Source organism: Mesoplodon bidens, assembly GCF_964165515.1.
Source record: "Mesoplodon bidens genome assembly, chromosome: 6".
Taxonomy (NCBI): Eukaryota; Metazoa; Chordata; class Mammalia; order Artiodactyla; family Ziphiidae; genus Mesoplodon; species Mesoplodon bidens.
The window spans coordinates 95,354,169-95,366,238 of record NC_138162.1 but is presented as its reverse complement, the minus strand read 5'-3'; the positions used below and the strand labels follow the sequence as shown (position 1 = coordinate 95,366,238).

The 12,070-nt window shown below is 41.5% G+C and overlaps 2 protein-coding genes across 4 annotated transcripts in view; one reads left to right on the top strand and one right to left on the bottom strand.

Moving 5' to 3' along the window:
- The window catches only part of IPPK (inositol-pentakisphosphate 2-kinase), a 46,926-nt gene extending 38,711 nt beyond the window's left edge, over nucleotides 1–8,215 (top strand). For both annotated transcript variants that reach the window (XM_081238010.1, XM_081238011.1), the window contains 2 exons: nucleotides 5,404–5,483; nucleotides 7,879–8,215. In XM_081238010.1, the coding sequence (XP_081094136.1) occupies nucleotides 5,404–5,483; nucleotides 7,879–8,104 (306 nt within the window). In that variant the 3' untranslated portion in view covers nucleotides 8,105–8,215. The remainder of the gene's footprint in view (nucleotides 1–5,403; nucleotides 5,484–7,878) is intronic.
- A 667-nt stretch (nucleotides 8,216–8,882) lies between these two features.
- CENPP (centromere protein P) overlaps nucleotides 8,883–12,070 on the bottom strand; it is a 231,964-nt gene continuing 228,776 nt past the window's right edge. For both annotated transcript variants that reach the window (XM_081238020.1, XM_081238021.1), the window contains exons 7-8: nucleotides 11,099–11,190; nucleotides 8,883–10,751 (exon numbers count right to left, since the gene is read on the bottom strand). In XM_081238020.1, coding sequence (XP_081094146.1) covers nucleotides 10,621–10,751; nucleotides 11,099–11,190 — 223 coding nt within the window. In that variant the 3' untranslated portion in view covers nucleotides 8,883–10,620. The remainder of the gene's footprint in view (nucleotides 10,752–11,098; nucleotides 11,191–12,070) is intronic.

Here is a 12,070-nt window from a genome sequence, read left to right as displayed (position 1 = left end):
TAAGATGTATTGGTCTGTAATACTGGCCTTGTCGAATGATTTGGCAAGTATTTCAGCCTCTTTTTTTTGGAAAGGTTTGAGAAGGATTGATGGTAATTCTTCTTTAAATATTGATATTTGATAGAATTCACCAGTGAAGCCATCTGGGTCTGAGCTTTTCTTTGTAGGTAGTGTTTTGATACCCAGTTGAGTCTCTTTACTTGGTATAGAAAATTGTGCTATTTCTTCTTGAGTCAGTTTTTGTAGTTTGTACCTTTTTAGGAATTTCTCCATTTTATCTAAGTTGTCTAATTTATTGGCCTACAGTTGTTTACAGTTTTCCTCTTCTTCTTGAAGTATATCTTTTAGAAGTTACTTTAGTGAATGTCTTTTGGTAAATTCTCTTTGTATCTGTTTATCTGGATATATTTATATTTTGTCATAGTTTTGAAAGGTAATTTTTTTTAGGTACAAAGAAGTGGTTGATTATTTTTCTATTAGCATTTAACCATTTTATGCAACATTATCTGACTGTGCATGTTCCTGCTGAGATGTTTTCTGTCAGTCTAACTGTCCTTCCTCAGGAGTTGATTATTTTCTCTATGGTTGCTTTTAAAGTCTCCTCTTTTTAAATTTGACATTTTAGTGCAATGTGATTAGGTGTGGTGTACTTTTAATGTATTCTGCTTGGTGTATGTTGTGCTTTCTCTATTTGTGGATGTGTCTTTTATTAGTTCTGGAAAATCCTGAACCATCTTCTCTTCACATATTTTCTCTTCTCCATTATCCTATTCTCTTCTTCTGGGACTCTAATTAGATATATATATATCAGACCTCATTTTTATAATTTTCTTCAGTTCTACCTTCCCATTCACTGATTCTTTCTTCACCTGTGTCTAATCTGTTCATTCATTTGTTCAATGAGTTTTCCATTTCATTAGTTATATTTTTAATTTCTCAAAGTTCCATGTGGCTCATTTTCATATCTGCTTGGTATTTTTGATAGTTCCTTGTTGCTTGCCCTCTTTTAAATTCCATCTTTTATTTCTTTAAACAATTTATGAATAGTTATTTTATATTCTGTATCTAAGATACAGTAAAATTTTGGAGGTAAAAAATCTCGTTATTTTGCTGACTCATCCTTGCTGCTTTGTTTGCTTGGGTTTTTAATTATGTATGATTGTGAGCTCATATTTGTTTGATTTTGATCTGTGAGAATCTTGGGGACCTAAACAGGGGATGCTTTCCTCCAGAGAAAATATGGATCCTTGACTTAAGGGAGAAGTCTCAGGTTTAGACCCTGTACTCCATGGCTTATTCCTAGAAACCATGCCTGCACTGACATTGCCTACAGGGCAGCTTAGCCTTCCAATTGCTCCTTGCTCAAAACTCTTAGTTTCAGCTCCTGTGGGAGTGAAGTGTGAGAAGAGGGGATTGGGTTGGGGATTTCCTTTACCTTCTGCAAGCCTAGCAATGCATTAAAAGTGTTAAAACAGGGATATCATTGTTTTGTAGGAGGTGCCTTGGAAGTTCTCCATACACCTAAAAGTGTTGTTCTCTTTAGTATGGTCATATAATTAATTGTCATTTATTTGGGTGTTATCTTTAATTTGTTACTGTTAAAAATGTTTACATTCACATTTTTGTACTTTAACCCTTGTGCACTTAAGCATATCTTCCAGAGTGATTCTTAGAAGTTAAATTGCTAGATTTTTTATAGATTCTGTCATATTGCCCTCCTGAAAAGATTTTGCCAATTTACATTCCTTCTTGTAACAGTTGAGGGTCCTGTTTCCCACATGCCCTCCAAATTACTTGATATTTCTAGTATTTAAACGTTTAATTTTAATTTTCTAAGCTTTTGTTTCATTAACCATTTGTAATGTGAAATACAGCACATATAGAAAAGTGCACAAAAAAAGAGGTAAAGCTCAATGATTTGTCATAAAGAACTCTTGGAGAACTACTAGTTAGGTCTGAATATGGAACACTGGCAGCTAATTAGAATCCCTATTGGTTTCCTGTACAGTTATTCCTCTTGCCTTTCTCCCTCAAGTTAACTATTGTATTGACTTACATACCTATAGTTTAGTTCTGTTTTTGAACTTCATTATTACAGAATCATGCATATATCTTGTGTCTTGTTTTTTTTTATATTCTATATAACATGTATAAGATTTACTCATGTTATTGCATGCATTTCCATATTTTCAGTGCTTTGTAGTGATCTATTTAAATGGATATGCTACAATTCACCCATTCTACTGTTGATGGATATTTGAGTTGCTCCCAGTTTTGACTGTTATGAATAAAGTTTCTGCAAAACATTCTTGTACAGATCTCTTAGTGTACATGCACATACGTTTCTCTTGGGTATATTCCTAGGAGTGGAATTTCTGGGTCAGAGGTGTGAGCATATTTAGCTTTAGTAGGTACTCTGAAATAGTTTTACCTGTTTATATTCCCTACAACAGGCTAGGGTAGTTCGACAGACTAGGGGGCTCCTGTGGCCCTATACCCTCTCTGCCACCGGGTTGTGGGTCTTTTTAATTTTAGCCATTCTAGTGAGTGTGTAATGGGAGCTTATTGTGGTAATGAGATTCAACACCTTTTCATATGTTTATTTATATTTTCTTTTCCATGAGGCACCTATTTAAGTCTCTTGCCCAGTTTTTTGTATGGTTGTCTGTCTTTTTCTTATTGGTTTGAAGGAAATCTTTATGTATTCTGGATAGATGCTCATTGTCAGATATGTGTGCTACAGATAACTTCTTCCACTTGCCATTTTACTCTCTTAATAAAGTCATTTTCAGAAGGGAAGGTCATTTAATTTACATCTCTTTCCTTCTTTAGCAGTCTTTATGTTTTATCTACCTTAAAGTCCCACAGATATTTTAGAAACTTTGTTTTGCCTTTCACATTTGGTGGGTACCTTCTGCAATTGATTTTTGGTATGGCATGAGGTAAGGTTTTATTTTCATATGCAGTTGTCCTAGAATCATAGGAATTGTCCTGATCACTCTAGAGTCATAATGAATCTTGATACCCAGTAGAGTAAATCCTTCTACTTTCTTCAGGAATGTCTTTCTTTTAATTAATGCCTTGGCTCTTCTTGACCTTTTGCTTATCTATATAAATCTTAGAATCAACTTGTTCAAAAAAAGAAACAGACTCACAGATACAGAGAATAAATGAGTGGTTATCACTGGGGAGAGGGATGAGGGAGAGGCAAGATAGGGGTTGGGGATTAAGAGGTACAAATTACTATGTATAAAATAAATAAGCTACAAGGGTGTATTGTACAACACAGGGAATATAGCCAATAGTTTATAATAGTTATAAATGGTGTATAACTCAAAAAAGTTGTGACTCACTGTGTTGTACACCTGAAGCTTATATAATATCGTACATCAATATACCTAAAAAAAATTTTTTTTTAAAGAATGAACTTTGTTCAGTTCTACAAGGAAAAACAACAACAGACCTTTTGGGATTTTGACTGATTTGGCAATTAAAATGATGACAAGAGTTGACATCCATACAATATTAAGGCTTCCAACATGGGTGTTTTCTTTTTATTAGGTGTTATTTAAAGTCTGATAAAACACTTTATGATTTTCTTTAGAGAGATCTTATATTTTATTAGATATATTAGATATATTCCTAGATATTTGATGGTTTTAGATATAGATGGTATCTATGTGGATATATAGGAATGTAATTGATTTTTCTCCTTTGACCTCTTTATCTGTCAACCTTGTTGAAGTCACTTACTAATTCTAACAATCTATAGCTTCTGTTGGATTTTCATTATATATAGTATATAATATATATATATATGATTATATATAATCATATTGTTTGTGAATTTGATTTGTGTTTCTTTCTGATCCTTATACTTTTCACTTATTTATTTTGTTTTGCCTAACTGCATATAGTTAATTTTTGTTCCCACTCTCAAAGAGAAAGTATTTACCATTAAGTAAATTGTTTGCTGTAGGTTTTTTTGGGTGTTGCTTGGTTTATTTTTAAAATAAATAACCATTATCAAATTAAGGAAGTTCCCTTCTATTCCTGATTTGTTAAGGGTTTTTATCAGGAGTGGGTGTTGAGTTTTTCAATGCTTTTTCTGTTCCTGTTGAGAAGATCATGTGACTTTTCTCCTGTTTTCTTTTAATGTGATTACAGGTGTACCTCAGAGATATTGTGGGTTTGGTTCCAGACCACCACAATAAAGCAAATATCTTAATAAAGCGAGTTACATGAATTTTTTGGTTTCCCAGTGCATATCAAAGTTACGTTTACACTGTATTAAGTGCACAATAGTATTATGTCTTAAAAAATGTATATACATTAATTAAAAAATACTTCATTGCTAAAAAATGCTGACCATCACCTGAGCCTTCAGCAAGTAATCTTTTTGCTGGCAGAGGGTCCTGCCTCGATGTTCAGGGTAGTGGTCAGGGTGGTGGCTGCTGGAGGTTGGGGTGGCCGTGGCAATTTCTTAAAATAAGACACCAGTGACGTTTAACACATTGGTTGACTCTTCCTTCCATGAATGATTTATCTGAAGCATGAAATGCTCTTTGAAGGCACTTTACCCACAGCAGAACTTCTTTCAAAATTGGAGTCAGTCCCCTCAAACTCTGCTGCTGCTTTATCAACTAAGTTTACATCCTATTCTCAATTCTCTGTCATTACAGCAATCTTAGCAGCATCTTCACTAGTAGATTCCATCTCAAGAAACCACTTTCATTTTGCTCATCCAGAAGAAGCAAGTCCTCATCCAGTAAAATTTGCTCGTAAGATTGCAGCAATTCAGTCACATCTTCGACTTCAGAGTCGAAACACCTGGGTTTGAGTCTAGCCTAGCAGTGCAGAGTGGACAGGTCGTTCTGTGTCTGTTTCCTTATCCATAAACGGGGACACTAGCAGTACCTGCCTGTGGGGTCGCTGTGGGGATGAAGTGAGCTAACACACAGTTGGTGATCCCTCTGTTTGCGGTGTCATTCATGGAAGCTGCATGACATTCTAGTGTGCTGTGTGATCTGGGGACATTTTGTTGCTCTAAGCAGGGCCTTGGTGTGTGTGTGTGTGCGTGTGCCACTACCTTGAGGTACAGAGTGATACGCTCAGTGCTGTCAGTGTGGCTAGCATATCAATAGCTGACGCCACTTACTGCTTTTTCTTCCAAGGTGGGCTGTGATTGTCTTGCCGAAGACAAGTCCTAGGTCCCAGGTTTTGGAATCAGGGCCCACACACTGCCTGCAGTGAGAGGTCAGAGGGCATCACTGGCCTCTAATGAGCTCTTTGGGACTGGGTCTTCCTAACGCACCCCCAGGTCTGGGACCAGTTCTTGGACCTCTCCAGTGGGGAAGGGTGTGTGTGGCGATGCCACGGAGCTGACCTCTCCTTCCCCTGCAGGTTCAGCAGTACCGGGTCGCCATGACTGCGAAAGACTGCTCTATCATGATCGCACTCTCTCCTTGTCTGCAGGATACAAGGTGAGGCACCTGCTACTGTGTCATGTGTCCTTGGTCTAGCAGGGTTTTGTGGATTGGCAAGAGAGTTGGTGTCCCTGTATTTAGAGAGGCTCTGGCAGGATCATGTTTATTAACAGAGGCCCATTTCCAAGGCCTACTTGGTATCATGGGGGTTATTAACTCTTGCTCTTTAGAAGTTTGTAATACAGTCAAAAAGACATTATTGAGAATAATTTTAAAAGCGTGTTCATTCAAGTTTACTATTATTTTCTAAGAAAATATCTCAAGGGCTTGGATACTGTGGTCCAAATTCCTTTCTCTCAAAGAAAACCCCAAGCTACCATCATGGCTTAGAGGCAAGAAGCTGTAGGTTCCTGTGGGCCTTATTTTTCCTCCTTTGACCAGGTCCTGATGTGCCGACCTTTATAGTCATTTCAAAGCCTTTAAAACAACATTCCATTGTTCTGCTTCCTCTTTGCAGCATCTTCTCCTGGACATCATTATCCAGTCCCCTCTCTGACCTTTTTAGGAATTCAGGATGAACCTGATAATCTTCTCTCAGTGATTAGATGGCATCTTCAGCATTCATCTTCAGGGTGCCAAACCCCACACACAGTTTTGCAGAATGTTTCACAATCATCTGTTGTGTGTTCCTGGGTCAAGATGATCTCGTCACTGGCTGCCAGCCACCTGTTTTTCTGATGCTTTTGAACTAAACATTCCCAGGAGTCCTGCTTCTTGGCAGGCACAGAATTGTCCACTTGCTGATAGGAAACACAGAGGGACATTTATAGGGCATAACTGAAATATTAAAAAAAAAAAGTTGTTCTGTTTAGTTGAAAACTCTCATTATCCCCTTAGAAAATGCCCCCCGTGGTTAGTGACAGGAATCCACTTGGATTAAGCAGTGTTGTTAGATGAGAGGAAACCACACAGATGTGATTATCTATTGCCCTTCCTGAAGCAAGGATGCAGTCAGGATACAGAAATGTGAGGGGCTGAGGGCCAGGAGTCCTGACACCCTTGACCAGCTGCTTGGCAGAAACCGACATGGTGGGAGAGGAGCGGGGACATGTGTCTAGAAACTTCTGAGCCATGTGATCACCAGTGTCATCCCCAGGGCAGAGAAGCATATCAGGTGTCAGGAACCTCAGGCCTGGGCTCACTGGGAGCTTGAGGTCAACAAACGGTCAGACTCTCCTCAGCAGTGGCTCTTGGGCCGTGCTCCCACCAGCCTCTGCGTGATGGACTCCTCTCTTTAGTCACGTCATCTTATTGGGTGTTGGTTCTGATGTGACGTGAGGTATCCTATAAAATGTGCAGCCCTGTTGAGGGCCAGAGATGTTCACTGTCCCAGCCCCGCTGTGTGGAGCTTGGGTTTCAGGCCCTGAGACTGAGACTCAGAAGCCAGACCTTAATTTGTATACGTGTTCTCTGCTGTTCAGGAGGGAGTAGCTAAGACCCCAACAGCTGAGCCAGGGGTTCATTTTTCCTGTAAATAGTATTTCTGAGCAGGAATTGAGCTAGAGTCTAGGCCTTGGTTAGGCTCATTAAATAGGAATGTTTTATCTGCCTTCCCTCTCCCAGGCAGGAGGTTTTGAAATTGGTATTTTGTTTGCTCGTTTTGTTTTTTTAATAATTTCGAAATCTAGAAGAGTAGTACACATGGAGAAACCAGGACTCCTGAATACTTCTCTTGGGCTGAACTGAGCTCATATAATGTATTTAGCCAATCATTTGGATGCATACTATGTATCAAGCACTCTGAGAGCTAAGTGATATATATAGCAATCTTAGTACAAAATTCAGAATTAGCCTGAAAGTGTTTTTTAAGTACAAGTAATTGTTCATATTTTGTTATAAGCATACAACTATTACAGTATTTAGAAAGACCACAGCTAAACCCTAAGAAACAAAATACCAAACACTGCAGATGCAATTTGAGAATAAAACCTGAGACTAGATCTCTCTCTCCGAATGTGCAAAAGTATAAAGGAGCAAGAGCTTCTCACCAGACGCTAAAGGACACGAAAAGAGAAGTCTGTCCTCAACATTCTATCCATTTGGCTGTTGAATAGCCAGAGCTACTTTCCCCATTTTCTTAGGTTTTGTAATACTTGGCTCACGATAAAGGAACTTTCTTAGCATTCGTTTATACTACTGGGATATGGTGAATATCAATCGCGTGTTCTACATAATTGCTTTTCCATCTTCTGCACATTAACTCTCCCTTGTCTGGTGTGCTGGCGGGTATCACAGTAGGTGCCTCTCTTGCAGAAGCTTCTAGCACTAGTACATACAGTTGGCATAGACAGAGGTGGAATGCATATTGATGCACAGAATGGGTGCTCTTTGTGAGTTGGGTTGAGAGGATTTGGGAGGTTTGTGTATTCTGAAATTGCTCTTTTGCTTCCAGCTCCGATCAAAGGCCCATTGTCCCTTCATCAAGATCCAGGTTTGCCTTCTCCGTGTCTGTGCTGGATCTTGACCTCAAGCCCTATGAGAGCATTCCTCATCAGTATAAACTGGATGGCAAGATAGTCAACTACTATTTAAAGACTGTACATGCCAAAGACGCCACCGTGATGTCGACTAGGTTCAAGGAAAGCGAAGATTGCACATTAGTTCTCCATAAGGTCTAACTTTTTTCCTGTAGTGGTTTTGAAACTTGAACACAGAATGTGAAGGTCGAATGATAGAGTTTCTGTTGTGTTGGGTGACTTTTGGCTGTGAATGTTTTTGCTTTTCAACCCCTGTTCAGGTGGGCCTGCCTCTGGGAGACACAGAATGGAAGAGCACTAGAAACATCTTCCAGGACAAGGAATGTTGGACATGAGCCCAGCAGTGTGCTGTGTCCCAGGGGGCCCCTCTGGGCAGTTCTCCCTTTCCACGCAGGGCTCACGTCTAATCTCTAAAAAGCCTTATAAGACCCAAGGTTTGGATCTCCTACCACCAGAATCCTAACACAGAAAACTTGAATTGTCACATATACCTTAGAGTTCGGACTTTTAAGAAAACACAGATACTACTGGAACTTTCCCAGCTGAGTTACTTGGTCACTTTTCCAATGCAAGCCATGTGTCAGCGCAGGTTTAGTGGTTCCCTGCTGCGGAGAGCAATACGTTGTTGATATGGACATCAGTTTTGAGCAGTGGACTCGGAGTCCCTGTGGAGATGCCATACCCACCGCTCTGCGCAGGGTCAGCAGGGAGCGTGGCACTCAGGGCAGGGGTTGACACCACTCATGCGAGCACTGGCTTTTTTTTTTGTGCTGAATGATTTTATCCTCTTTAACTTTAGGGGAGACAAGGTGTGCTTTCCCACCTGAAATTGCTGCTGTGGGAGCTGGAAGCAGAGCTGCAACTCTGAGCTGCTGTGCCCAGCGTGGGTGTCACGGGGTGGCTGTGCTCCTGCCAGCTCTGGGTCCCTGGCATTTTTGGGTGTGTGGGAAACCTCAGCTGCTTCTGCCAGAGCCAGCATCGAGTTTCCCCTCCTTCCCCATACCTGTTCCTCCCTTGGGTTTCACTAAGATGTGTGGTGTTAGTGGCCTTGAGTGGTGCTGGCCCACCTCCCCGTCGGGGCTGCCCAAAGCCCTGCTTCCGCAAGACTCCTGGCTGGCACTAAGAGGGTTCTTGTTGGGGTCACCAAAAGTGTGCCCAGCTGCTATGAAAACTGTTGGGAATCTTGGCTTCAGTTTTTTATTCTATGGTAGGTTGTATAGATTATTTATATCATCATTTTGAGGGACTAATGAAGGCTTATTGTAATATAATATTAGTGAAACCATGGGATTGTATGAAAATACTACACAAAAAATGAGAATATTTTGCTGATTGTAAATTTTTGTGGGGAGTTTTGTGATAAATTGAGAATTATGCTTATTAGAATCAAGCCAGCTCTTCCAGAATTTATTCTCCAATTCTGTCCTATCATTTACTTCTTACGACCGCTTACCACTTACTACTTACTTCTACACTCAGAGGTTCAAAAACATATTCAAATGACACACATCTCTCATTCATGTAGTGTGTTGGGGTACAGGGGCTTTGGAGATTCCACTCATAGGGATGTGCATGGAGCCGCGTTCTCATGGGCAGGTTGCAGGCTCCAGAGTGCGTGGAAGTAGGCAGCTTCCAGAGTTGTTTTGGCCTGAGGTTCCTTGTTGCTGGCCTGGGGTGAGGATGGTCTTGGCCAGGGCGTGCAGAGGACCCTGAGTGCCTGTGTGCAGAGCTCTGGAACGCCAGCTCAAGGAGGTGGGCTGGGTAGCCTCCTGTTGCCTGTCCTGGCTGGTCTGGACTGTCTGAAAACCATCAGCCTCTACCTGGGGGGAAGAGGTGATAGATGAGTGTCCCCTGCAAGAGGGTCCTGACCCAACCCTTTGCTCTTCTCACACTCCACCACGGCCCCTGCTCTGAGGCTTTCAGTTGATTGAAACAGTGTTTTCACCCAATTTACTTTAAACTGGCAACTCAGGTCAGCGCAGCACTTAGACTCGGGGGGACTTTAATGAAAACACTGTTTCTCCTGTGCGGAGGGACCAGGGTGCTAAGGTCCTGTGTGAAGGGACAGTGCCGTATTTGCTGTCTTACTGTGTTTTTTTATGCTAACCGCTCTACTTTTTTGTGGCAGACCAGGAAGAGTGAATGTCAGAGGACTTGCTGCTGTGAAAGCCTCCAAGTGCTGCTTTCCAGAGCCAGGAGGCGAGGAGGGTGGTGTGGCTCCCCAGAGGTTTCTGAGGAAATGCCTACGAGATGAGGCTGTGTTGGCAAGCCCTCCAAGAGTCCCTAGGTGGTGGGTAACAGGAGGAGGGCTGACCTTTGAGATGGGCTGGGGCCACCTCTGCCCTCATATTCATACCAAGGGGGGAGCACAGTGGCTCCCCACATCCCAGGGTGGACAGCCACTCCCGTACTTCCTCAGATGTTGAGTTTACTTTAAAAAATACACTATATGTGTCACTTGTTTGGTATTTTGAATTTTAATAACTGTATTTATTTTTCATGTCCTGACAACTTATATATAATGTGCCATAACTGCATAAACATGTCCTAGAAGTAAGGTTTCTAAGTGGAAAAGAGCAAATTTTTATATTCAATAAAATCACATGCCTCCAGGTGCAGCATCTTACTTCTACGGGTAGTTGTTCACTGTTCGGGAACTAGTTGCTTGCCTCTGTGTGAAGTGATTTAATCAGACTTTCCAGAGTGGCTTCAATGCCCAGCACGCCCAGTAGGGTTCGGAAGCTGAGAGGAGCAGTTCCTATGACTCCGTTCTTGTCCAGTTCCAGGGCTGTAAAGAAAAGAAATTGGGTAAGAAACTTCACCGAGACAATGCCCTCATTCTCTGCTGGCCACACTGAATGGGAAGGCAGGACGACTGAATCATGACCTTGAACAGAGCGCTTACCCAAATGCCTGAGGCAGAGACATTGAGCACTCAGCCTAGGAGGGCCCTGGGGGAGCAATGCCCCTTGCCTGTGCTTTTTGAGTGATTATGGACAAAAATATTTTGAAAACTGATTGATTTAAAAAGTACATTAATGAAGTTTTTGACTTTTGATTCTTGCCATATAAACCCAGATGAAATAAGTAGGTGTCTGTGTTGAGCATAGCGAGAAATCACCAGAACATCCCTACCTTGCAGCGGCACTTTGGTGAGAAGATCCAGCTTTGGCAAAACCTTCCCTTCTTCACCTATCTGTATCCTCCAAACAATGACTAGTTCAAACCTGAAAGAGGTAAGATGCATTGCTAAGTGCTCTTGAAGTCAGACTAAACTGTATGCAGCACCGGCCTCTCTCTCTAGAGGAGAGGATGCCCACCCAGGCAGGAGTGCTGCTCGCCTCCCAGCCATCCTTGGAGTTCCTGCCCTCCCCCGAGGCCGTGCTCGGACTCCCCTCATCTTAAAGACCCACAGATGAAAAGAGAGTATGGCCAGTTAAACATGAAGAGATGTTCAATATCATGAACAAACAGGAAAATGGGAACTAAGACCACAGTAAGATACTGTTTTGTACCCACTGCACATTAGTGTGATCATACAAGTGAAGTACAGGATATAGAGCCATAAGAACTTAAAAATTACTGGTGGGAAACATAAATTGATAAACTACTTTGAAAGGAATTTGGCAGTGATGGCTGAATCTGCCCCATGACCCAGGAATTTCACTTCTAGGTATATGCCTAAGAGAAGCTGGTGTACTTGTGTGCCAGAGGACGTGAACAGGAATGTTAGAAATAGTGGAAAATGAATAACCCAAATGCCCAAGACCTGAAGAATGCAGAAATACATATATTCACCTAATGGAGTATAAGCACTGAAAATGAATGAACTACAGCTACATGCACCATCAGAGGTGAATTTTGGAAATAATGTTGAATAAGGCAAGTTCCAGAAGCTAACATAACTACACCACCATTTTAAGGCTTGGAAACAAAACATCTTTGGGCACAGGTCACAGAAGCACATCCTGTCCATATGCACATAAAGGTGCCCATGGTGGGTGGAGGGAGACCCAGATGAGTCCTCCCCTCACTCAGTGCTTGCTGACTCCCCACATTTCTTGAAATAAGTTGGTGAAAATAGAGCTCCACCCCTCGTGGCCTCCC